This window comes from Haemaphysalis longicornis, unplaced genomic scaffold (assembly GCF_048455015.1).
Source record: "Haemaphysalis longicornis isolate Haplotype H1 unplaced genomic scaffold, Haemaphysalis longicornis Haplotype H1 scaffold_13, whole genome shotgun sequence".
NCBI classification, from domain to species: domain Eukaryota; kingdom Metazoa; phylum Arthropoda; class Arachnida; order Ixodida; family Ixodidae; genus Haemaphysalis; species Haemaphysalis longicornis.
Window position 1 is genome coordinate 89,035,742 of NW_027526233.1, and position 26,117 is coordinate 89,061,858.

Here is a 26,117-nt window from a genome sequence, read left to right on the forward strand (position 1 = left end):
GCTGAGTAATAGGTCGGGAGCTGGCCACAAATATATGGCTGGCAGAGAGTCATTGTTAATAATAAAAGCGACTCTCGGTAGTCAGTGATGGGAAGCGTTTTGGCCGGTTGGGTAAAATCTACAGACTGCTCCCATAGCCGCCATGATGCGACACTAATTAGACAGTTTCCGGCTGGTCAATCCATGCCTCGTATCGTTTTCGTGAGGTAATGAGTGTGTTATCCTTTCTGTTTACTGCTAGATGCACCAACCAAAAGGGACGGGTAACCTCGAAAAGGTAAGGAAGTTTTTTGGCTGCATTAGACACTTGGTATGGTGGTGATGATGATGATGATTTCTATTGGTTTCCCCTTTGTATCGGAGTGATGACATGTCATCTTACCAAAAAGGACTAATATACCTACGTTTCACACTGTTGGTTTAATACTAGCGCTGCTAGGGCAGGCACAAGAAGCTTATTAGGCACAAAATACTTTTTTTTTCTGTTACAGGTGGTAACTGTCTTAGGCAGTATTCCTCTCTCTGCTTTTCGTGCACCAGCATTCTGATCTTCTTTTCGTCCGCTCGACAGCCCTGAAGTTAACTTCCTCTGTGGTACCCTTAAATCCTAGGGCCTCTGGAAGCCCAATATTACCTTCATGTAGATTTGGATGGATACCCTCACATTCTAACACTATGTGCCGCATAGTTTCTGTATCTTTTCCGCAGACCACGAATACCCCATCATTTTGTGAATACTTCCCTACAAAACTCTTAGTTCGCAGGCAACGTGCTCTAGCCTCAAAAAGCAAAGCACTCCCTTGGAATTATCGTAGAAATGTTCCTTTCTGATGTTCAATTTCTCAGCCCTGTACATCTCTAACGACGTTTTAACTTCCATGTTTTCCCTCCATTTATTCGTTTAAAGGGGCACTGACACAAAATTTTGAAGGCGAAATAATTTCGGAGACAGATTGATGGGAACACGTATACATCATCTCCCAAATATCAGCGGCGAATACAGCCTAGAACATATTTAAAATCAATTTTAATGTGTGCGAAACACAACCGAGCAGCCAGCAGAGGACCACGCGCAATCGACATCCCGAAGATATTGTGTAAATAAACAACATCCAAACACGTCACGAGTTTGTGTTTGCCGCTTCCGCACTGCCGGCGTTTTTCGCCGGCTCGCCCGGCTCGCCGCTCCAATCTTAGGGCCGGAGGGCGGAGCTTCTGCTCTCGGGAACGAACGACCCGATCGTTGGCGGCGGAGGCGCCGTGATTTCGTCAGCTCATCGAGCAGCTGGCCGCGACCAAAGTTCTACAGCAATTCCAGGCACTCTGTTTCTATTACTGTTTATTACCATTGGATGCGAAAACGCGCCGGAGGCACGAAAAGCCCTCTGAGGTAGCCGCACGGTCGCTGTGCAGGCGGCGGCCACGGCCGCGAAGTGGCCCAGGCCGGCGCAGGTAGCTCGAGTGATAGCTTGTTACCCCTGCACGAAATTGTCCCCAAGTCCCGACCATGGTGGCTTACATGATAAAGGAGCTAATGATGCGATGGCGGGTTGCATTAAAAATTGTCATCTCCACCGCTTACGAGAGCGGCACCCGAATATCCGCCGCAGTGCTAAGCCGAACAGATCTGTAGGCGGACCTGTAGGCAGACCGGTAGGCCGGCCGGCTGCTCCCTGCGCGCGTCTTGCCACCCACCGACTCGAGCGTCGCGCGTCGTTCTTTAGCCGCGGTAGCATTTGCTCTCGCCGCGCCTGCGTCACATCCACGGTCGCTTTTTTATTAAGCACCTCACGATTTCAGTACGTGGGCGCATTCGCAGAAACTGCCGTCGATGCGGATTCGACAGTGCTACGGCGGCTCTGCTCTGTGACTGTGATATCCCTCCGACGGTCACATGGTCATCTTTGTTCAGACAAAATCCACAAAATCCATCGTTTCGCGGCACTCGCTGAAACCGAAACTGCGACTTGCCGCAATGAAAATGCCTCTAATTAAACAACCGTCGCACGCTGAAGTAAATGAGGTTTCTAGAGGTTATAAGTAGGTCACTAGCTACTTATCGCAACAACAAAAACAAGATGCAAAATTTTTGTGTCAGTGCGTAAGATAAGAGTATCTTAACCTTTTTCTTTACTCCTAGATGGACCGCCCAAAAGAGACGGGGAACTTCGAAAAGGTGAGGAAGTTTTTAGGCTGCATTAGAATAAGTAAATTATTCTAGAAATTCTAGAATGTTTTGTCAACCACAAGAGAATTCCCATCATTTAACTAAACACCCGAGTAGGTAGCAAGGCTGAGAGTTACAAAAAGATTCCATCGCCTATCAGCCAAACAAATACTGGTGCTCCAGTGGGAGTGGTGTAGTGTCGCTCTACCGTAACCGCCCTCACGCTTCAGCCTTCCTTACGATAACATGTTATGGGACACTAATTCACCATAGACCGGAGTAGGCCTCGGCAATCTTAAACCGCGCACAACCACGCCCAATTCCTCTTTTAGAATCCGTATAGAACGGCTCAACCCGCACTCCCCGGAGTTTTAGATGCGACGCTGAGAGCATCTCTTGTCGGCGGCCCTGTCCTGCCTGCGTGAGTCCGTTGTTGTTGTCCGCGTGCGTCCGTTGTTGTTGTCCACAGCCACTCTGCCCCTCTCCTTTCCGATAGTGACCACTCTCGCGAGGGGCATTGGATTGGGTTGTATTGGATTGGATGGGATTGGATTGAATTGGATTGGCTTGGCTTGGCTTGGCTTAGCTTGGCTTGACTTGGACTGGATTGGATTCGGATTGAATTGGATTAAAGTGGATTGTGTTGGATTGTGTTGCGTCATAGCCGCGGTACTCTCTCGCTCCGCGGTCTCCTCTCCTTCGGGCGCGCTGTGCATATGACCAGTGTGCCGCTCTCCGGAGGCCTTTCGGTCGACGGTTGCTCTCCGTTTGCGCTTGAACCCCCCTCAAAGTCGCATCACACCAGGGTTCCCACGAGGGGCAGTGGGCGTAATTTTTTCTACTCAATAAAAACATGGATCTGCCAAGTTTTCACAATCACCGAAAACTTTGACGTCTCCGCCTGGGTAATAAAATCTGTTTCCACTACCCATCTCAGAGACATGACCTCATCGCACGGTAGAAGCGTAGCTTGCTGCACCAGTTGATGCATTCGGTTGTTTTGGAAAAACCAGCGAAAAAACACGAAGACCCAAGCCACACAAAGGACGCCATTGGTATGATGGAAAGGTGGCCGTGGGATGTACCATTCTCCAAATATATGTTCAATTGCTAGTCCTCCCGATGTTTCATCCCGTTTTCCACTTGTGGCTTCGATGTATGTCGCTCATTTTTCTAAAATATTCTTCCGCGGCTCACGTACATATCTCGAATCGACGATTGGTTCCAGCTTGCCATTGTGTTTATCCGGAAAAAGGTACCTTCAGATTCATTTCTCCCAAAAACGTCGTTATTGCACTTTGTCTATTTTTGCTGCTGTAACATAGATTGGGACATTTTCAGTGCCTCAGCCTGTACTTTTACAATATTACCGCTTTCATGCCCTGTACCCACACCCTCCGTAACACCGTTAGGGCACTCAAGGTGCTTTAATAAAAATTCAATTAAACTAGCCAATAACCCATTGCTATTAAGTATTGGCGGTGAGCGCGAACACGGGCGGCGCTGCGAAGAGCGCCTCTGTGAGGTCGGCATAGGGAATCTCGCATTTGTCATCTGCTTCACTCAGGCTCGCTCTCCCTGCTGTTTCCTTGCGTCGGTCAACGTCTGATGCTTCTCCGCACCAGAATAGGCGTGCGGGAAACTTTTCATCATAATAATAGTCTTGAAATCGTATACATTAGCTCATGGTGTGAGTTAAAGTATAACTTTGTATACCAATACGGAAGAAACATGCCGACGTCGCCCCATCCCTCGCAAAGCCGGTCTTGTGCGGAGCGCGAAGAGTCTGAGCTAGGCGTCAGGTTCTGTATTAAGCCGTCTTTCGAACAAAGGAAACAGTCAGCTGCTAATAACCAACAACAGAGAAAATGGAAAACCGAAAGAAATTCTAGGCCTTCAAAGCTTCCGGCTTTTGGCAGAAGGCATTACGATTCCCAGTAAGCACCTGTAAGGTAAAACAGTTTTTGCAACCTTGCCGAACGCTCGAAAGAATTGTATTACATAACTTTACGTTGTCATGGCGTGAAAGTAGGCCAACATGCACTATGGGCAGCGTAAAAACTGCAGGTTGAGTTCCAAATAACCCACTGTGTGCATATATGCGCGTGGGGATCTAACCAGTATGGAGGATTGTTGATCAAAACGAGTCACGTCTACGTTAAAGATACAAGAACACTATGTTTGTTCAGACCTGGACGGATATTTCGTTACATTTTCCACAGCCATATCTTCCCGATATTCGGATATGCGTTATAGGAAAACCACTCAAGAGGAGGAGGATTGGACGGAAGAGGAGAAAACTTTAACAATGAAATCGAGCTGGTTAGTGGGCCGGGTCCTCAGTCCAGGACAATATCGTAAAAGAAATTTTCTTCAATCCATCGAACGCCATCCTGAGTAGAATAGGATTTGTTCTTTTCGCCTCGAACGGTTGGAAACCAATGAAGAGCTGCTTGGAAATATTCACCAGTTTCGATTCTTGTAATATATGCACGTATACAATTTATTCCGTTAGTTAGCGAGTATATCATGCCTTCAATACCATAATCATGTCATCATTATTCTGGTTGAGAGTTAGTTCGTTATGATAACGATGGTTACGATAGAAATTCGCAGTACACAAGCCGCCTTCGAGTACTGTGGACAACATTGTTCGGGGCGCGATCGCGGCGGCGTAGCAAAAACCTTGTCATTATATTTGCATGTGAATAAACAAAGCACGCTGCGGATATGCACCTTAATGCACGCGGCCGGAATGAAAGCCAATTTGTGAAGGTGGGAGTATATGCCATGAAACCTAAAGGAAATATCCATAGTATCTTTGTGAGCCTTCCAAGCATCCCCAAACCTCCTAATAAGACGTTTGTGACGGTGCAAGAATATTAAAACGTTGCGCACAAAAAAAAACACACACACAAGAAACATTCATCTGATACAAAACAACAGCAACGAAAGAACTAGAAGACAGTCGTTTTATTTCCTCTGTGCGATGCACGCATGTAGGGCCCCGCTGCTTGGTACGTAGCATTAGACTGTTAATTCTTCATAATAGCATCTCTAAAATACTGCAGGGAAGCCTACGCATTTTGAATACTTATCAATGTGCTCTGAATGCTGATCCCAGGGAACAAACTAGAAAGGACGAGTTACACAGGGTCTTCTGACCGATACTTTGAAGAAAGTTGTTCTCTATGTCCTCGTGGGTTGCAAACTTGTGGGGGATACAGCTTCAAATTATTCATATGCGTCAGAAGCTGTTAAAGTAAATTAATCCCTATCAATACGGTTTTTAATGCACTACAGCAACAAATGGGGCGATTTCTACCACCGACACGGCCGCCTCTCAGAAGCGGAGTGTAGCGGATGACAGCGGCGCAAGGCCCTAACCCGACGTCAGAGCACGGGGGCGCCACTCAAACATCTCACCGCCAATTATGTCACCGTGTTAGGAATACGGCATATGGCCACCATTTTACAATATAAAATGCATCATTATTGTCGTGGTATGCTATCCAAAGGCTTTTTTTTATTATTCTGTAAGTCAAAGAAGGCAGACGGCATTTCCAGAAAATTTACGCTCAAAATTCAAATTCGTTGAAAAATTCACAATTGTTACCTGAGAGAACAAAAATGTAAGAAAGAAACGTAACCCCGTAAAAAAGTACATTTGGGCTACAAAATCACCCCCGTAAGTACGGCTCTTCGCGTTACCGCCCTGCTTCTGTACTGTCTAGATCTTACAGTAAGTCTTGTTTTGAAAGATCATGAACGAACTATCCAGTAACCGATTCCTGTTACATGTAATCTCTTCCTTTTCCGGAGACGTAGTTTGCCCACTCGGGCACTAGTAAGTAGGACGTCATAGTCGCAATGGTAGGTCGTTCTAAAATTTCATCATATTTCTCTGAGTCAACTAAAATAGACCGTATACCCATTAACATTTACATGCAGACTTGAAATTTGTAGCAATTTTTTGCTGGTGCCTGATACAACAGAGAAGTAAAAGAAAACATTACACCCTACGAAATTCAGGGACTAGCTTAACCTATATGCCCAACAAATAAAAAAATGTATGAAAAAGCCGTAAAACCTTTCCTTGAAAATAGAATGTTAGCAAAAGTTTTTTCGACAGATGATAAGTGGACGGAGCCCGTGCATTATTTTGTTGCGGAGTAAGCAACTGTCAGTTTTTTTTTCAGTGAGCAGGGTTTAAATGTGAAAGAGTTATAAATTGCAGAAAATCCATAGGGACACTGAAGTGAATAAGTCAAGCTCCCGTTTTGGCTTGCACTGCGTAGACTGGCTCAAATGAACACACTTTTCATCGTTTAACCAGACGATACGGCGGTATTTATTTTATCGATCCAGAAAGAAGAAAAACTACCTTGCGCCGTTTGCGGCGCCTGCACGAACTAAACGCATTGATATCAGGTAAAGGTTCTACGTGATTGTACGATGTCCAAGATTAGCATTAAGACAAGTTCAAGTTTCGCTTCTGTGAAACAACATGCTTGGCATCTGACGTTATCGTTGGATGGGCGTTTTCATATCTCAGTAATCGCCTCACCACGGTTGTGCCATGTTGTCGGCTGTAAGATGTGTTAGATAAACCTACCACTATGGCATGAATTCCTAGCAATCACTAGCAGAGGCCTACGGAGTGGATGAACGCCCTCCGCGTCCCCGCAGACTCTCAGGTGCCATGCGCTTTTCCCCCATTTTTGGAGCTTGCCTCACTCAAACCTGTATTGTAAAAAGCGTGTTCGCACCAGGCCAAGGATGATGATTGTGTTTAATGGCGCAAGGACCGGGCCAAGGGCCTGCTGATTCTGGCCTGTACCCACTGTCCCAAGCAGTCGGTGCTAGTGGCAACAGCATGCCAACGAGAACTCGCGTCAGTGTCAGTATGCGCGCGTTCTGGGAACTCGCTCGTGGAGCAATGGACGTTACATTGCAAGAATTGTGAATTTAATATAGAAAACACCGGCCGAAAACAAAAAAAAACTCAACACACACAAAAAAAGAAAAAATGTACTCTCGGGGATTCCAACTTGCGACTTGAAAAATAACATACCTAGCGCTCCAGACCACTTGGCCACGAGCCAGCTTCGGCGGGGTAGGAAACATAAAGGATATAATGTAAAAACCAGTTTATATTTTTTTTAGTTTTAGCATTTCAAGCCGCTTCGAATGACTATTTGTTGTATAGCGGTAGTGCAGTAAGCGTGCCCCAAATTTCCACAATATATCATATATACCAATTGCATGTCTTAGGCGGACAAGCGTGCGCAGAGGTGCGGTCGTGCTGCTGAACGCTGCGCTTGATCCCACAGCGCACAAAAGTGCTTCCTGTACCCTATTTTTAAACGCTGTACAGTAAAAGTTTGGTTTGATTTTATTTTCTTAGTACCTATATTAACTTCCCTTACTCTTCTATCGCGTGAATTGGCCTGGGATTTTCCTACTAGCGTACCAGTCAGCGAAGCGTCACTTGTACGCTTGTGCTGCGCTTGTGGGGAGCGACCTCGACTTGGAGCTTGATACAGTGTACAAACTAACAGATTAAAGCAACGGACGTTGTCCATTCACAAACATATCGTGGCTTAGTCTCAATTGAGTGAACGAATTGCGACGACCCGTCGCCGGCCGTTGCGCTAAACACTGGGCCTACTGACTCTGTCGGAAGGTCTGTGAGCCATGGAGTAGCGCAGCAAAGCCAAACCATTTTTTTTTCTGTCGTCATACGAAACGCCACAGAAAATAGACGAGGATGCACAGAGGAGGACAGCATTTTCGAATTGATTTTTCTAGTGAATAAAGTCGCGTAAACGCAGCGAGAGCGGTCGAAACATAGCCTTCGGATTCCAAACTAAAATTTGCGCTCGTACTCCCGCAACGTTTACAAATCACTTCCCTGTCCCTGTACGGTGCAGAATATGGAAGCACGAGCAAGAGAGTCCTTGCCCCAACAGCAGGCCAGCACGGCAGGAGGTATGTTTTTGGAAAGCGCGAGCAAGGGTTGACACAGGGCACTTGAGGGAAAAGAGAACGGGGAGTTAGGCTACTGCAGGTTCGGCATTACGAGTTGCTTTGGCACCAGAAGTTATTTGCAGGAGCCAACAAGGGGTTCTTGGCAGTGGTGAGCGAGTGGGTGAAGCCGCGAAGTTGCTGCACATGAGACAGGGGAAGTGCTGACTTGCAGCGCCGGAAAAAAGAGCGGACTGGTCAAAAGCATATTGACTGAATATCCAACTGCACCTTTGCTTTCAGGTTCCTAAGAAATTGTACGCATTCACTTTAATTATTTGCTAGCCCTAAACGATAAAGATAAATGCGTAAAAGGTGGATGGAATTTGGATAATGACAGCTCTGCGCTCGGTGTGCAAAAAACAAGTGCCAATCGTTGCTTTTAGGTACCCACGAATCGGCCACTGACACAATGGGCCAAGCCGATTTGGTTGACTTGTCGTTTTTCACTCTTAATCGCAGAGATTAGCACACTCTCTCTAAACTGGTTACCAATAGCGACCATTTAAGGTACTTAAGGATCTTTGAAACTTTTTATGCAATATGCCATTTTTATGGAGAGATGTACCAGCGTCCTAGACAGGCGTTCCAAGAATTCGAATGGCTGCAGTTTTAAAGCAGGGGCTATGCACACACTATTTCACGAAAATGTTCCTTCGCTTAAGATGTCTTGGCCTGCTGTCTAGCTATATGTTCTATATGGCTAGATCAGCCTTTCGCTTGCACTGAAGCCCCTGCAACGACAACGGACCCGGTGTTTGGCGATTGTGCACACGCGAATCTGCAGTTTCGCCCCCTCCTGGGTGCGTGTTACTCCTCCGACTGATCGACGCTACGAGAAAGGAAGGACGACCTTCCGCACGGGCGGGCAAAGGTCACTTGCTGAGCGAGTAATCACCTTGCACCATGCAACGTAGTAGAGCTCTTCTTCCTAAACAGGTTGTTTAAGCCCATAATTTATGTTCGTCTGTTAGATATGCAACTATATTGTTGCGTCTTAGTAGAGGGAGGTGTAGACAGCAGGATGATGGAGATGTACCTATTTATTAGGCGTAGCGCTGCCCCAAAGAGTAGAGGCAGCACGGCGAGGCTCAGCGAAGATGGCTGAATCAGTCTGGCCCGCGAGCGGTGGACCCACACATTTTCGTCGTCGTCTTCAAACATCTTCCTTACCAAGAAACACGGAACGTAGCACTAACTGGGGATTGAGCTCTGCATGGCCATCACACACACAGCAAGCAGGAGCGATCGCACACATCGCGAGCAGTGCATCGCGGCTTGACAAATATCCACGTGACAATATTTACACATCGAAAAGGAAAATATTTGTTGTCTGATTAAGCAGTACCGCCTATTGGACAAACGTCTTTCGGGGAGGCGGTAAATGTCCAGAGTATTTGCTGGCGACTTACACAATTTGTCAGCGTGAAAATGTTCATAATACTTCGACCATAAGTGCAGGACGGCCATTGAGAAAGGCACGGCCTGCAAATGGCAATGAGCTGATTTTTAAGCACCGGTTTCGCACACAGGCATTGATGAAGGCACAAAAGGATCAGTGTATATATTTGTCAAATTCAACCATACCTTATGTAATGTCTGCCGCAGGAAAAGTTCCCAATGCAGTCTTCTTGTCATAAGGAACTTAAACACAATAGTTTCTTTTTAAACACGTTTGGCATATTGCAATTGTGCTACATTAAAACTTTACTCTTCCTTCTTTAAGATGGAAGAGAGAACCACGAAAGCTTTCTCACACCAATACTGCCTCAAAAAAGCGCCTTAGCTAATAGTGAGGCCAACCTGTACTGAAAGAGTGTCCAATCGATTGGGATACCTTGATGATAGGCTGTTATCGCCAATGGATAACCAGCTCGTGCAACGATTTTTCCCGCAATATTTAAACGCATCAACGAAAATTCTCAATGTACACGATACCTGCTTTAGGAGGTAAAAGTAGACCATGGTACACCTTTTTATGATCGATGCTTGTACTGCCTTATCTAGATACGTGCCTTTTCTCGATTTTAAATTGACCGTTCTGGCAGAATATATGCACGGTTTCTCCCACGCGCCGTGTGTGGAGAGATCGTATCAGAGCTTCTAGGTCGACCAAGTGGTCTATAAAAAATTCATCAGTTTTTTGACAGCACCCTATCGCTTGCAGTAAGAAAACATTCAATGCATTAGAATCCTCTTTTTTTCAGTGAAGTTCAAGGTTTAATTTTGTTTGTGCTGAAGGGCAGAGTGGTTATGCGTGAATGAATGCTTTGAAAAGCAACTAAATTTGTTACCATAAACTTATGCCAAAGACATATTTGGTGTGTTGAATAATGTGCGTCTAAATGTACCTTCAAAAATATTTCTAAATAATGTCGTCAAATTGACAACCTTGTAATACACACTGTACATTGCGGTGGATTCAACATGTCACTAACACAACACTTCAAAATATATCACAAAACTTCTAAGCCTGAGTCGTTATTTGCGCTCTCCGGCAGAAGACATATAGAACAGTAGAAATAGCCTTACACTGCGCTGCGAATCTGGACTAATGCAGTGGCTAGGTAGAGTGTCACAAGAAAAGGCCGATTAGAGCTCATAGACTATGCATGAAATACCGCTAGACGCACCATAATTGTAAGAAGCGCCTCGTTGTATTCTTATTGAGAATAAGTGGTAGCCAAATTTATTCAGAAAATACGTCGACTACACATAATTTCGCTAAGAAATATTGCAACCCTCCCATAAGGTGTTTAAGGCATCTTGATATTTCACATTGGGGCCAATAGTCAGCGATGACCGCCGTTTGCCGAGACTGCTTGCAATGGGGGTCTCCAGGGAACTGTATTTCGGTGACTCAATCCGTGCATTTGTTGCTTTTCATGCAATATTGCAGATTGCCGAATTTGTGCTGGTCTTTGTCTATTTGGTAAGAAATTTACAGCATCTTCCACCCAACTCAGGGGTGTCCCTTAAACAGTAATGTTGGTTCAAACGTCCTCAATTGCAAACCAATCGTAAACTTCACAAAGGGGCTACTATAAAAAAGTATCAGGTTCATTCCGAATACTTTCCCAAAATAGATAATCGCTAAACAAATTATCTATAAGAGTTACATTGAAGTATCTATAAAACCACTGTAGAAAGTACCCATAACAATTTTATCATTAAGGAGTGTCATTATGATGACTCACGTGGGTTCGGCGGTTGGGAAATGTGAACTAAACATTTCGTCCAAGTGATCTGTTTTTTCCAAACCAAAACCTTCAAAAAAGCACCCTTTCCTAAAACAGGGTAACCTTTAATGGCTAGCGAAAAAGCAGCCATATAACGTTTTTTCTTGTAGTTACAAATACTCCAAAATTGATGCAGAAATTTCTTCAAAATCAACCTTGTTATAGTTCTAAATTTCAAATTAATAACGCCGCCCTTGTGCATTTCCTTGAGGAACAAAGTACCACTCAGCATTCCCAAAAATCTAAAATGATTGACCTACTGTAAGGCGTAATCTTCCTTTTGTTGAAACACAAGTACTAGTCTTGAACCGAGAATGTCGGAAGCATTCGTAGGAAGATTTTACGCAAAATGATATCATCGATTTCGATGAAACTGCGGCATGAATGATCAAACATTTGCCGAACATTGCAGGTGTAGATGTGTGAAATTCTCCCCGCAGAAATTAAGATACCGTAACGCAGAAAAGTGTAATGTGATTAAATTTAATGTCTTCTTCGAATTCAATCCCCTCATTTCAACCGCCAATTCAACCTTTACCGCTTAAGTTAGCAGTTAGCAGTACACTTTGAGCACCATTATAATAAAAATTGTCCCTGTCACTTCTAAACAAACCCGTAGTCAGAACCTTACCAAGGACTGGCGGCTGGGCATGAGAAATGTTGCTTGGCTGAATGGAAATTGGAATTTTATATTTTAGTTTATGTACCATTTTTTTGTGCTAATCAAATTTTATTAAACGCATTCGAACTGATATCTTCAAAAATTGTAAGCAGGTGTTCGCATCGTAGTTTCCTACTAAAACACCCTGATGAGTGCGTAAAGAATTATTTAAAAATAATTTTAAAATTTAAATTGTGTGTATTATTTAAAAGAAACCAAACGGTCATTTCTGGAGAAAAAATATTGTAAAATGTGTATGATCATGTGGAACGTATAGAAGCCCTAACTTTTCTAACACTTTGCCAATCCCCAAGGGAAAAGCAATCGAAGAGCTACCGAATGGAGATAACCGAATATTGCTTGTTAAGAATGCTATAAATAGCTTTATTATCGTCTGAGAACGTCAGTTTTAATGTACGGATTTGAGCGCAAGCCTCTGTGAAGCAACTTCTTTGTATAACACGCAAAAAGTGTCTCGGGAATAGCATGTCCTTACCTGGCAGTACAGAATGCATGGGACTGGATTCTGATAAGGGCCTTCAACCAACTGGTGCAAATATTCACTCGAGTGGCAACGTCTTCAGAAGCTGTGCACGAAGTGTATTACAAAGTTCAATGTATTGCAAAGCTCAATGAGCCAAAGGCATGAAGCATTGCACATATCAGGACGGCGGAAATAAGGGCACCGCCATTTGTATTAGTTTTCTCTGTAGTGGGTGGTTCTCCTGTGCTTCTGTTTAAGTAGCTTGCAATAAAGGCGGAGGCCTTGGGGCGAGTACACCACTAATAATATAGTGTAAATTAGGAACTTCCCAATGAAAACCTAGGCAAGCGCACCATATCACAGGGTTGTATCACCTTTCGTTGATAGAGTCGTTGCAATAAGGCTATGACTTAAATGTGGAATACTTCAAGAGAGTATCACGGCTGGCTTTGATTATTCCGTATCAGGGTATACAGAATTTGCCTTGATACGTTGTTTTACAGTACGTACGTTTGGTATATTTGTTGCTATTTTGCATATTCATACAGAATATATATGCCATATTTCCGCGTTTTTCGCAGTGCAGGGGCCAGAATATTTATGGAGTGTTGTTACACATGTCTCGGTCGATGGCAGTGGAGTAAGCCATTAAAAATACCCGTTCCAATATTTTCTTGTGCTATCGGTTTCGCCTTTTGCTAACATAAACAGCTTCTAAATTTACAAGTGCTGCATTTACACCTCGAAATGAAGCAAGCGTAGTTATAAAACAGCATCATTGCACCAGTGAGAGGCATCTTTCTCGCTACAGAGCCACAGGGGGTGCTACGCTTGGAAATTTGACGAAAAACTTGTTTGACAAAAAACCTGAGGTGTGGGAGAGAAAAGAAGTGTTATACAATACACCCGGTTGTCAAACCCGATACCAGCACACACTCGACCAGACGTGCATGTGGATTTCGTATTGCGGGTAGTTCACCACTATGTTGTATGGTGTATTATGTTGCAGGGACTTCGTTCGTTCGGGGCAGCCAAAAACCATGTTCAGGAGGAGACACCGGGAATGTTCAAATGGGTAATGTGAATATTATATATTATTTTCTTATGCTAATCGCAGGGCCCTAATAAACGCTATTGACAACTTATGGGAACAATTTTTGCTGCCCACGCATACAAGTGCAGAACAAACTCTCCAGTAGAGTGTACATGACGTACAATTTCAACCAAAATTCATAATTTTCAAGTAGGTGCATCGGCTTGCTTTGCAAAATAAAAAGCAATCTTCTGAAAGAACCTGTATACTTGACTATAAAGCGAGAAGAAAAGCACTCGCCTGATTTTTCCACATCAGGCTGGGAAATGTTCTCATACAAGTGGCTCTCAATATAATATTTGCAAAAAGCGTTTATGATATCTTGTATAGCGAATTAAGTGAACAAAATCCTCAACATAGCACTCTTGGAATAGTCCCAATTTTTCAGTTCAGAACGACTATGTAAAAAATGGCTCCAATTCACGATGTCAAGGTGGTTGGATTGCAAAGCTGTAAATGACACCCACAACGATTACCCAAGCGACGTCACTTGAATTCACACACGTGGCTCTAAAAAGAGACAAACCAGACACTCCGCCAGCCGTTACCTGGTTTTGGCGGCAGCGGCGTCCGAACGCAGCTGCGAAGGCATAAAGAAAACCGAAAGGACCGTCTTTCGAAAAGTTAGAAAGAGGGTGGGACGCGCGGCCATGTCGTAATGTCGGTCACTGCTCCCCCTAACTCTAGTCTCCTGTGTCGCCTCCAAAAAGCCCTCCCCCTCTCCAGACGCTGAATCCAAACCACCGCCTGTCTCCCCATCACCACGTGTTGGCGTAGCTTCGTCGGCAAGATGCCGGGCTCTCGCTTCGCTTCTCTTCGGGTCCACATTCGATCCTTGGCACTGCGAGTAGTTTGTGTATCCTGGGTTAGCCAGGAGCCAGTAGTATCATAGCATTTTCGTGTAGCCATTTGTAGCCTGCAAGTTGTCTGCTGACGCAGACACGAATATTTCCTTGGCTGGTTACAGGTATAGTGCTTTGCAGAAAAAACTGAAGTGATTAGAGCCACACACATCTTATGTAGGTCATGGGTCTGTTACATGTGTATTTTTGGGCTTCAAAGCCACGTACCTGGTAAGAAAAAAATTGTAATGCTATTTAGCATTTCATACCTTTAGAATATTTCAATGACATTTATCAATAATGTTGCAAATTAAATTTTTTATAAGTTCAGCAAAATTTGAACTATCAGTAGCAAACACTCTTTCTTTCAGTGAGTGAGAGAGTGAAAAACAATTTATTGAGCCGGTGAAGTGGAAGCGGTTCCTTATTCCAGGAAGCTATCTAATGAGCGGGCAGCCTTTGCTCAGGAGGCCAAAAGTGTCTGAACGTCCAGATCACTGGTGCTCACCAGATTATCCCATAGCTCATTGGTGGGAAGGGGGAATGGAAGAAGGAGAGGGCTGGGGTTCTGCTTGCATTATAATATGATGTAAGGAAGAGTACCGGATTGTAAGCAGAACTTGCATTCGGCCAGAAATTGCGTTCGCAACCTACGATGTAGGCGGACTGGGTGAGGCAAGGTATTTCTGTGCAGTCGTCGAAGTGCTGCACAGAAATACCTTGGGAAGTGTTGCACAGAAACACCTTGGGAAGTGCTGTCCATCGAACCGGTAATATTCTGTAATATCGTGAAAAATCGGTAGAGGCATGGACGGTGCGGTATCCTTAGTAGCTTGGAGAGACAGGGCGCAAGGTTACTGCTGAGCAGAGTTATTTCCCGTTACTGTGGAATGGCCAGGAGTCCAAATGAGAGTGACTTTCCGGCGGAGTTGATGCTTAGCTAGTAGTTTCAAAGTTGAGCGGGCAACCCTTCTGGCTAGGAAACTTCTGAAGGCTGCATGAGAATCTGTGATGATGACGGGGTTCTTCGTGTGAATAACGGCTAACGCTATTGCGAACTCTTCGGCAATCAAGGTGGACGACGTCTCGATTGTTGCAGACGCTACGGGGGTGGTCTTGGTGGTTGCTACGGATACTTGATGCTGTTCGTTGGAGTAGGTGCTAGCGTCCGTATAAGAGTCATCTGCACACTTTCCGCGGATAAACCCGTGCGTGTGACTTCGAACTGTTCGATGGCCGGGGTGTAGGTCCGGGTGAATATTTCTCCAAGGCGAACCCGGATATTACCTCTTCAGTTATGAGGGAGGGGCTAAAAGACGGCGGATTGGCATGGGGCGTAGAAGACCTTTCAGGTGAAGACTCCGTGTCACCCAAGACTGCAGGTGTTTGGGTGAGACGGAGGCGTTGACTAGATAAATGTCCTTCAATAAGTTCTGACACTGTGTTGTGAATTGCCAGTTGTAAACGACGGGCCGTGGAGTGTTTACAGGAAGTTTAAGCACTTGTTTGAATGCTTTCTGTATATGCAGGTCAATGATGCCCGTGTCACTTTTGGTGAGGATAACGTACGGTGTGGCATACGCGACACGTGAGATAAGGAGAGATTGGACCAGTCGGAGCAGTTCCTTTCCTCCTTGTCACGGCAGGGGTTAGATACGCGTCGAAGCATGTGAGAGACTTGCTTAAAACCCTTGGAAAGCTTACATAAAGTTTCATTGTGGTGTTTATTGGCCTGGATGGTGAGGCCTAAAATCTTAAGGGACAAGCTAGGCCGTATACGAGTATGGCCGTCGAGGTGGACACAGACTGGTTCTTTCTGTAGATGAGGAGGATGTTCACTGATAATGACAGGCTAAGATTTTTGGGGGCCATTGAACTCCCACAAAGGAGGCATAGTTGTGAACGACGTCGGTAGCGTGTTTAGGTTAGTCTTGGATGTTCCTAATGGAGTCTCTGTCTGTCCATATGGTGATATCGTCTGCGTAAAGTGCGTGATGTATTGAGGGAAGGCGTCAAGTTTCCGGGGAAAATCCAGGAGGGCAAGATTAAAAAGAACTAAAGAAAGAACTGTACCTTGAGGACTGCCCTGGTCCCCCAAAGCAGCAGGCTTAGATTTAACGTCACCCACACGAATAATAGCGTGCCGATGAGTACGAAAATCTGCAATGTATGAGTAAGTCGGCGACTGAGCCAGTTTGATTGAGCCGGGATAAAATGGAGGAATTCCAACCACTATCCAATTCCCTTTTACGTATAAGGCAGGAATGGCCGTAGGGGAGCAATGAGTCGCTGAAACAAGGGCGTCTTTAATTCCAAGGAGAATATCTTGTGTTCAGAGATGCTTCCTGAAGCCAGACATGGTGACGGGAATAAGGCCTTTTTTTAACGAAGAGTTGGAAGCGCTCATCATCATTCTTTCCACTAACTTGCCCACACACGAGGTCACAGAGATCCGTCTTAGGTTATCAACATGAGGAGACTTATTTGGCTTGGAATGAATCATATATCAGCCGTCTTCCACTGGGGAGGGAGGTGACCTGAGCTGCAGTGCGACTTGATGTGGTATGCAGGGAGCCGCCTTCCAGGTTGGCAAGAAGCCGATAAGTAGCTTGGTCTGGTCTTGGGGCGCTATTTTTATTGCGTTCGAACAAAGCCGCTTTCATTTCGTATATTTGAAAGTCCTTATCTGACTCACTCTTTGCCGATCCCGTGTAAGGAGGTGGGTTGAAATGGCGAGAGGTGTGTTAAGAAATAAAGATGCGCAGGCAGGGGGCGACAGTAGGGGGAGTAGCAGAAGAGGAAGAGTAGGTTCAGGGCACTCACTGCTTCGCTAATCGATTCCATCACCGAATCGGAAGCTAGACGCTGATCCTCTTTCGCTACACATTTTCTGGTGCCGTGAAACCCGGGAACCGGCGCACGAGCGAATCTACGTTCGACGGCGCAGCGGCTCCGAGGCACGCGAGGCTTTAATACATTCGTACTGCTTTATCCTGGAAGCCTTGCCCTCGGCCGCCGCCCCTTTCGGATCGTGCCCAAGCCCGCCCTTGTCCCCTAGGTATTCGAAACCCCAGCGTCTTGCTTCATCGACTGGCACCATGGACGCTCTTCGTATTCGCCGAGATGTCCTGCGAGCGACCATTTCCGGGACCATGACAGTCCTCGACGCCTTGCTGCGGAGCCAGGTAGCAACGGCCCTTGACAGAGAAAATGTCCTCGACCTCATCTTGCACGACCAGGTGAGCCTTCACAAACTCGACGCTCAAGTTCAGGAGAACCTGAAGGATGAAGAATTTGATGCTGACGTTTTGGAAGCGATCGATTACGACGAGCGTATCTGCGCCCTGCGAACGCGCTTAAGCTTCTCTGCGAGCCAAGACTCTAACGCAAGCCCCGTCCTTCAACCTCAGGCGGCCCTGTTTACTACCCGCACCGCAACCTCGACTATTTGCTCAATCCCCAAGGAGGCCCGGCGGACAATGGTCCCGGGTGACGTGCCACCCGTCCGGGAAATGACTGGTGCGGCGGTAGAAGAACAGAACAATAACGACGGAGGCGCTGCAGCCTTTCAGGATGCCAAGCAAGATCCTGAGGGGCTAAGCCAGGGAGAGCGGCTCCAGCGGCCTCCCAACCCTGGTGTTGCCGTGATTGCCGTGGTGGAGAAATCTCAGGGACCCTGCCGAGACCTCGCCGTCGCTTACGTGACTATTGTTTCCGAGATGTCTGACCGGCCTTCCCGCAGCGCTGGCGTCGCCGACACGGCTCTCACGACAGAGACGTCGCTACAGCCCTTCCGCTACCCTCGCTTCGACGCCTTGACTACCGCTCTAGAGACATCTGCCCGTTCTGCCATGGCGCTAGCGTCGATGATGCGACTCTTGTTTTAGTTATATCTGAGCTTCCCTGTGGCGACGATTACGTCGGCGATGCATCTCTCGTTTCGCAAGCAGTTCAAAAACCCGGTTTCGAGTCGAAGATATTTTCATTGGGTCCAGCAACGAAAACACGATTCGTGCAGAAGGGGAACTCCCTTCAGGGAATAACGAAGCTCCTGCTTCTCCCACGCTCTGTGAGCGAGCTTCGACGCCGGAAGCGAGCTTCGGCCGCGCGAGTCCAGGCCCGGTGGGGAGGCATCTTCTACAAAAGCTTCGATGGTGACTACCCCTTCTCCAACAACACCAAGTCGATGCTGAACGCGCCTTTCTACAGTGTTTATAGGTCCGAAGAGAGCGAAGTCCCGTGGTTCGCAGAGAAACCGGGTGTGCTTCTGGAACACACCAATTACTTCACGGAACGCCTATCAGAAGTGGGCGCAACGACAGTGCCCCTATGCTCACCGCATGATCTCTGCAAATTTGACCGACCGCAGCAGCTGTTCCCACTCTATCCCGGTGGCCACCTTGACAAAGCTGTTTACAGAAATCGACGCCACCGAGATGCCCAGCCAATGCTCCACTGGATCCCTTAGCTAGCATGGAAGCATCGCTGCTGTGAAATCATGCGCCACTATGGAAGTCGAAAAACTGGTCGTAGTGGGGCCCGAACTTCGCCACTGACCGTGCCGCTGCCAGCTAGCTCCTGACCAACTGGCGGCGGCGGGAGTATGTTAAGAAACAAAGATGCGCAGGCAGGGGGCGACAGTAGGGGAGTAGCAGAAGAGGAAGAGGAGGATCAGGGCGCTCACTGCTTCGCTAATCGACTCCATCACCATATCGGAAGCCAGACGCTGGTCCTCTTTCGCTACAAGGTGTTCAGATATTTAGCCGTGAGAGTTTGTATGAGATCTTGGGGCGATCCGTTGAAGGAGTTTAAGTCCGGGTCATATTGCGTTGGGTCTCACTGTTGCTTGAGAGCGGGTGAACGAGGTGTCTGAATGAATACCATGTTTTGCGAGTGGTAAATGTACCCTGGAGGCTATCACATAATTCAAGCCAATTCTTTGCATAGTTGAATGGCGTATTCGGTGGCTTCTTTATTAGGCGCTGCAATACTGAGCCTGGAGCCTCCGGTTCCGTCTTTGCCATATCCATCGCTTTGTGAGGCTCCTGCGGGCCTCCCAGAGGTGGAGAAGTTTGCATCCACAATGGGGGTCTGGAAGGAAGTGACAATAGATTTTTTGGTTACCCTCACTGTTTCAATAATCTCATTGGTCCAATCGGATAAAGGTTGGTTAGGGTCTATAGGGCGAGAGGAATTGGCCTTGCGGAACGCATCCCAGTTAGTAAGAAAGCGACTCTTGTCTTGACGTTGTAATTGAGATTACGAATTGTAAGTTCGATAATATCATGATCGGATCTAAGATTCTCGCCAGTGGAGGACCATAACACATCCTGGTTGTCCAGTAATAAAGACAAATCTGGGGAACTGTCCCTGGCTTTGCTGGTTCCCATTCTTGTTGAGTCGTGATGGTTTAGATGCAGGAGGTTGAAATCATCAATCGCTTGTGCCACGAGAGAGCCTTGTTTAGTTTTGTAAGTATAACCTCATTCAGGATGAGCAGCGTTAAAATCACCAAGAATATGGAGTGCTTTGGTTCCAGCTATATTGATAGCATCACGAATCATTTATAAAATGTCGGGGACCTTCTGGTTTGGGCAGCAATAGACATTGATGATGTAAAGGTTTAGTTTGTTCTTAGGAGATGGAGTTAGGAGCTCGGTAAGCACGTGACTACATCCCCTGTGTGGGGTGACATGATTAACAGCAGATATGGTGCTGTGTTGTCGTCAGAGGAACCGTAGGTGATGTATCCAGAGAGTTTTGTTTGACAGTTCGTTTCCTGGAGGGCAATGACTGCTGGTTTCGGACCAATGGTAGTGAGGAATTGAATAAGGAATCCAGTTTTTTGTTTGAGGCCTCTACAATTCCATTGGAGGAGTGTCATAGAAGTGAGATTAGGTTGCTCCTGGTTCATCAGGTAACAACGCATAAATGGTGTTTGTGTTTCGGGGGTATGGGACGGCGCGGGTTTGGTTCTTTAAGGAGCCCTTCGATTGTTTTAGCATGGCTATTACATGGAGTGCAGAGGAAAACGTAAATCCTTGTTTACACGGCCGACGCAGTGTAGAACGACACAGTTGAAAGTGTATCAATAAAAACAGGTGTAAACCTGTACTTTTGGAATTATATAATGCAAGTGTCAGTACTTCCCCGAACCCGCCGCGGTGGCTCAGTGGCTAAGGCGTTGCGCTGCTGAGCACGAGGTCGCGGGTTCGATTCCCGGCCGCGGCGGCCGCTTTTCTGATGGAGGCGAAAAGCAAAAACGCCCGTGTGTACGAGATTTCGGCGCACGATAAAGATCCCCAGGTGGTCAAAATTAATCCGGAGCCCTCCACTACGGCGCGCCTCATCGCCTGCGTTGCGTCGGCGCGTTAAACCCTACAATCAATCAGTACTTCCCCGACTGAGTAGGAGAAAAACATTTTTCTATAGAAATATAACTGAAGCTACCAATGCAAAGAATGCTATGCTAGCGCAATTCAGGGGCAAACACAATTGTACTTTTTGCATATCAAGTATAACAAGTTTGGTAGTTTACCAGGGGCAGTGAGCTCTATGTAAATTCATTTAAGTATATTTGTTTACTCTGGTTAATTTTTTTTTCAGACTAAAATTTACATTGCACTCGCTGCAATCGCAAACCTTTCAGCTTTTGAGGTAAGTGCTGCTTTGTTAATAGGTAGTTCTTAAGGAGTGTGAGGGCAAAACTATCACACTCCATTCGTCAAGACACGTACCTAATAATTTATGTATGCGTGAAACGAGATATTACGGTTGAGACCCAAATAGTTCAGGCGCTGCGTCTCACCGCTTCCAGCACGTGCAAGATCATGTGTCGCGAATACCGGGAAAGTTTAGAATCTCACTTTAATTTATAGGAATATTATTTTACCACTTTCGTAGTCACCACCAACTTTGTTATCATCAGCCTTTGATTAGTTGGTAGGAAAAGGCAACTGCGATAGATGTAGAAGTGGTTCTATGGTGGGCACTTTATATTTATTGAATGTAAGTTACCTTCGGGACTTTTTCCGGGCCTCTTTTGCCATGTTCGGATTTCATTTTGTCGCTGGTAAAATATTCGGTTAATACGAACATCCACCATTATATCAGCCACCGTGAGCAGTGCCATTTCCAACGTTATGTATTTGTAGATTTTACAGGGTTCATCTGCATGAGGCAAAAATATGACTAAAATTCTTGTATTCTTAGGCAGTAGCCTTTCTAACGCAATTCTTCGCCTCCTGCTACATTTTTTGCACCGTGGTCCATGAGCACAATTTCAGCTCTATTTTCCGTAAAAACACAGCTTTTTAGACGTATTGCTGAGAATGAAATGGGGTACACCTTTGCAGGCTTCCAAATCAGATGTACGTTATTTTCCATACTGATCTAACTTAATATTACGTAAGATACATTGTTTTAGGTAGTTGCCCTCTCCATAGATGGACGAAGACAGAACTGAAAGCCGCATAATGGCGAGTCGTTCCTCTTTCAATGCTCCGTATTATTACCCCTGTTACAAGGGCACAAGGGCTCTTTCAAACGCGATGGAGTCGGTCTTGATTGTGCTCAATGCGGATCGGTCGCTGCTACACGGCAGTTTCAATCGCGATTGAGCCCGGTACCACTCTAACTCAATTCTTGTTTCTCAAGCGCGATCGTGGTTTCCAAAAGCAGTCGGGCAAAAGCGCTGATACTCTCGTCCCCGCTCAGTAATTGCCCGCAAGGTGACAAGCTCAACAAACGTCACAAATTATATTGGAAGACTCTACCAAAATAATCGTGCAGTAACAATAAATATTTCTGTATAACTACGACCGCGCAAAGCTACCAAATGCCGGCCGCGAAGTGCATTTTTAGCGCCATCTGGCGTACGTGAGTGCAACCGGTGCGACTTCTCGATCGGGATTGAAACGTGCCGTGTAGCAGCGGCGGTGTGTCGAGCGCGCTCGAAAAGTCAATCGCGCTTCTCTTCAATCCGGATTGTAAGTGCCCGTGTGACAAGGGTATATTCTACTCTGTACTCTTAACTAATATGCTCTCTCGTCTACTCTGTAAATACGTGAAATCACTTTCATACAAATTTACGGAAATACATAACAGTAGAGCTGCTTAGTTGAACTTCGTTCAGTGGTATTTCCAAAAACTGCCTAAATAAATTAACCAGCGCCTGTAAGCGTGCGCGTTGCAAAAAGAGCCCAGCGCTGTCTACGCTCGCGTTTGGGCTTATGTTACGTGAGGAGCTCGCCCAAAATACCAAAACATACCGGGGCACATGAGCGTCCGCTTATACGAAACGACTGTCATTCAGCTCGACATTACAGAACATTCTTCTCAGCGTTGGTGGCCGGATGTCTTGCGTGCTGTCGAACTCGCCAGGTGATGTGCGGTCGCGCCTCAAGTGGGAAGGACAGAATCCAGAATAGCTCGCGCTACAAACGCCGACTTGGGTTCTAGAAAGCGGCTTCTGCCGAGTCTAGCGCGTGCTAACGTGGTTCACTAGGCAGAAATGTGAAAGCCTGCTTACATAACGGTCCCTGCCTGATAGCCATAGAGACATTTGAGCGGTAAATTCAAAAATCTACGTGAAGCGAAACAGCGTGTTCTCCGACGAATATAGAGGGGCAGCCAACTCTGATGTTTCTTCAGCCTTGCACCACTACTTCAATCTGCGCGAAACTTTTTCTGCACTCAGGGTATGTTTTTCTAATGACATGTCGTTATATACTTTTTGATCCCTCAAGTCTTGTTTAGACTGTGTATCAATCACTCTAAGGAAACAGGAACACCTGCACATGCTGTCGTGTTTTGTCATATCTATTCGCACACCTTTAGTCGGCATTCAAAGTTATTTTTATACTTACGCCTATACCCACTTCTTCTGTATGTGGTATCAAGGTAACACTGAAGTCCCTGCACTTCAGCAATTCAGTGCAGCAAAACGTGGAATACATTGCACTGGTCACTCGTACAGCTGAGGATAACTGTCGCGAACATCTGGTGATTGTTGCAAGATTAAAGTTTCTTCCTTTCGTCATCCATGCATATATTTGAAATTATGAGATGTTTTCCTTGCACAAAGTGTAATATAGTCAAACTAGACAAATTATCGATGCCTTTGATCCGACCGTTTTATAGTGTTTCCAGCTACGTATTCTACTCAGTAATTTAAAGTCAGCTTTTTTGAAGAGGAAAGAATGGGTATATATCGGGCGTCAGCCTGCATGTTGTGCTTAACTGAAGTTTTTTTCGTTGCTCTCTTGTGGCGAAACATTTGGATGTGGGAAGAAATGTGTATACAGCATAATAATGATTGTGTGAAACTCAGAAAGGCAACTGCGTGGGGCATAATGCTTTTCTCCTCAGAGGACAAAGAAGGGCGAGGCTGCATGTGTCTGTTATGATATTTATTCGCTCAGCTTTGTGTTTCCTTACCTAAGGCAACTTTAGTGAGCAAAGAACGTTTTAACTGCAGAGCACTGTGAGGGCCCGGAATTTCGTCCGTCAAATGCCGTTGGGTGTCAGCCACAGAAAAAGTGCATATGTCCTGTCCAGAGTAGCACATACTTGAAGTGGGGGATCGGCGAAACTCAGATATCTATAACGAGAAATCTTCGCGTTAAACCGTCTTCGTTGTTAGATGCAGGGGTGCACACCTTCAGAGTCGAGTGTGGGTTTGCCCAACGAACAAATTCATCCCAACAAAGGTGCCAGTTTAATCGTCGTTGTCGTTAGACGGCACGCCGCATGATTTTTCAGCAGAGAATTTAGGGCCAGATATAATCCAAAGTCGTTGAGCAATCCGCACTCAGCCTGATAGCGCAACTAGTCAAGAGAGCGCCCCTCAGCCTTTCTCAAGTGGCAGGGGTGTGAACGAAGAGATGGTTTATCTAGGTATAGATGCCTAACCGTTGGTATGGGGTAAGGGGCAGCCGGCGCTTAATTTCGAATGACAACGATGGCGGGGAGGATGATTCCTCTCTACGGCAACGTGAAGCAGAAGCCAACTGTCATCGAGGAGAAGAAAATTCCCAATTTTCTCAACCAGCCCTCAAACCTCAGCAACCGAAAAGGAAAGCGAATCCTGCCGTTAAAGTTCAAGAAGCTCAAGCTAAAAACAAGGTACTCACATCGACAACACCAGGAACACTGCCCCCGCACTTCTATCAGCTTTCACTTTCAGTGGAGCTGCATCGAGTTTTTGTTAGGCGTCTGCGGTAACTGCTTTCAATGAGCGAATGCTAAGGTTGCGCGTCCAGTCATATGTAAGCTGCAGTTCCGTATTAGTGACATCATATTTAACGCTATCAACATCCGTTGGTGTGCAAAATAAAGCTACGGAAAACCCTCCTAGATTTTGTGGAAAGTCCCAGCAGAGGAAATAAAATTAGAGACCCATGTAAGAGTTTCGTTCTTGAGGGAAATGATCATAAATAAATAATAGCGTTTTGTAGGCATTCGATGAAATTGCGTAGTTCACATCTAGTATACTTAATGGTATTATTATAAACTGAAGCCCTGAACTTCCAAATTCCTACGGCACTATGATTCTCCGGGGAACACCGCAATGTTGGGATAGAAATGCCAAGTAATACTGTGTCAGCTTACATACATGTCATCGTAGAAGTCATAGTACACATTCGAGAGTGTAATAGAAATAGTTATAATTACACCTGTGATGTCTCCCACCGTTTGTCTAGAAACCGACATACGTGCAGCATGCGGTTATAAAGAGAGGGATGGATGCAAAACACCCTACGAATTGTGCGATTATGCTCGTTAAGAGCAGCCTGTATTCCTCCGTATTCTCAGAAAATATACATTTACGATGAACATCACCGGGTATCCCGAGAATGAAAATAGCAGTATGCCCGACGCCGGCATGAATTCTGATTTGCAGGAAGACGCTTCGGAGGGTGGCTGTTACCATTGGTGTGATAAGCATAAAATATTGTTTGTCCAAAATTACCAGAGTACCGGTGAAGCAACGGAAGCATATTTGAGCTGGGTTATTTTGATATTAGAGTCTACTTTCACATTCGGAGTAGTACAACCTACCTGTTTTTACAAAGTAGCCATGAAAACAAAGTAAAAGTTTGGGTCGCCTCCAAAACAGCATCATTTGAATAACAGTGGCAACTGTTCTAATGCAAAATAACTCAAATACCCTACATTTTGAAGCAACTCGAATAAGCCTGCAACACTACTGCTACTTTCACGTACTCAATTTATAAGGTAATACCAGATAAGAATGCAATATAATGACGCCAACAAAATCTAATGAGCCACTGCTCACCTTCCGTGAAATCACACTCCATCACAGGTATTGCCCCACCACCCTTCCACCCCCTCACCCCTCGTTATCCAACGTTAAATATTCCCTCTGGAGACAAATCCAAATCCATTCCCTCCCCACTCGGTCTATCCTCACACACATATACCCATCCCTCTTCCCCCCCCCCCCCCCCGCTTGTCCAAACAGCAGGGGAGGAGAACCCCTCCGCCGCCATCTCGCACTGCCCCGCCCTGCTTCCTTCTCCTTTACCCAAGCCCTTCCCCCGAATCCAGGCTGTCTGCGCTCGAGCGTTCGATGATGATGAT

General features: G+C 45.8%; 1 protein-coding gene across 1 annotated transcript in view; it reads left to right on the forward strand.

Moving 5' to 3' along the window:
• LOC144163940 (uncharacterized) overlaps positions 1–26,117 on the forward strand; it is a 77,275-nt gene that overhangs the window by 46,246 nt on the left and 4,912 nt on the right. The window contains exons 6-10 of the mRNA XM_077694590.1: positions 242–277; positions 2,141–2,176; positions 11,094–11,126; positions 13,588–13,653; positions 21,120–21,170. Coding sequence (XP_077550716.1) covers positions 242–277; positions 2,141–2,176; positions 11,094–11,126; positions 13,588–13,653; positions 21,120–21,170 — 222 coding nt within the window. The remainder of the gene's footprint in view (positions 1–241; positions 278–2,140; positions 2,177–11,093; positions 11,127–13,587; positions 13,654–21,119; positions 21,171–26,117) is intronic.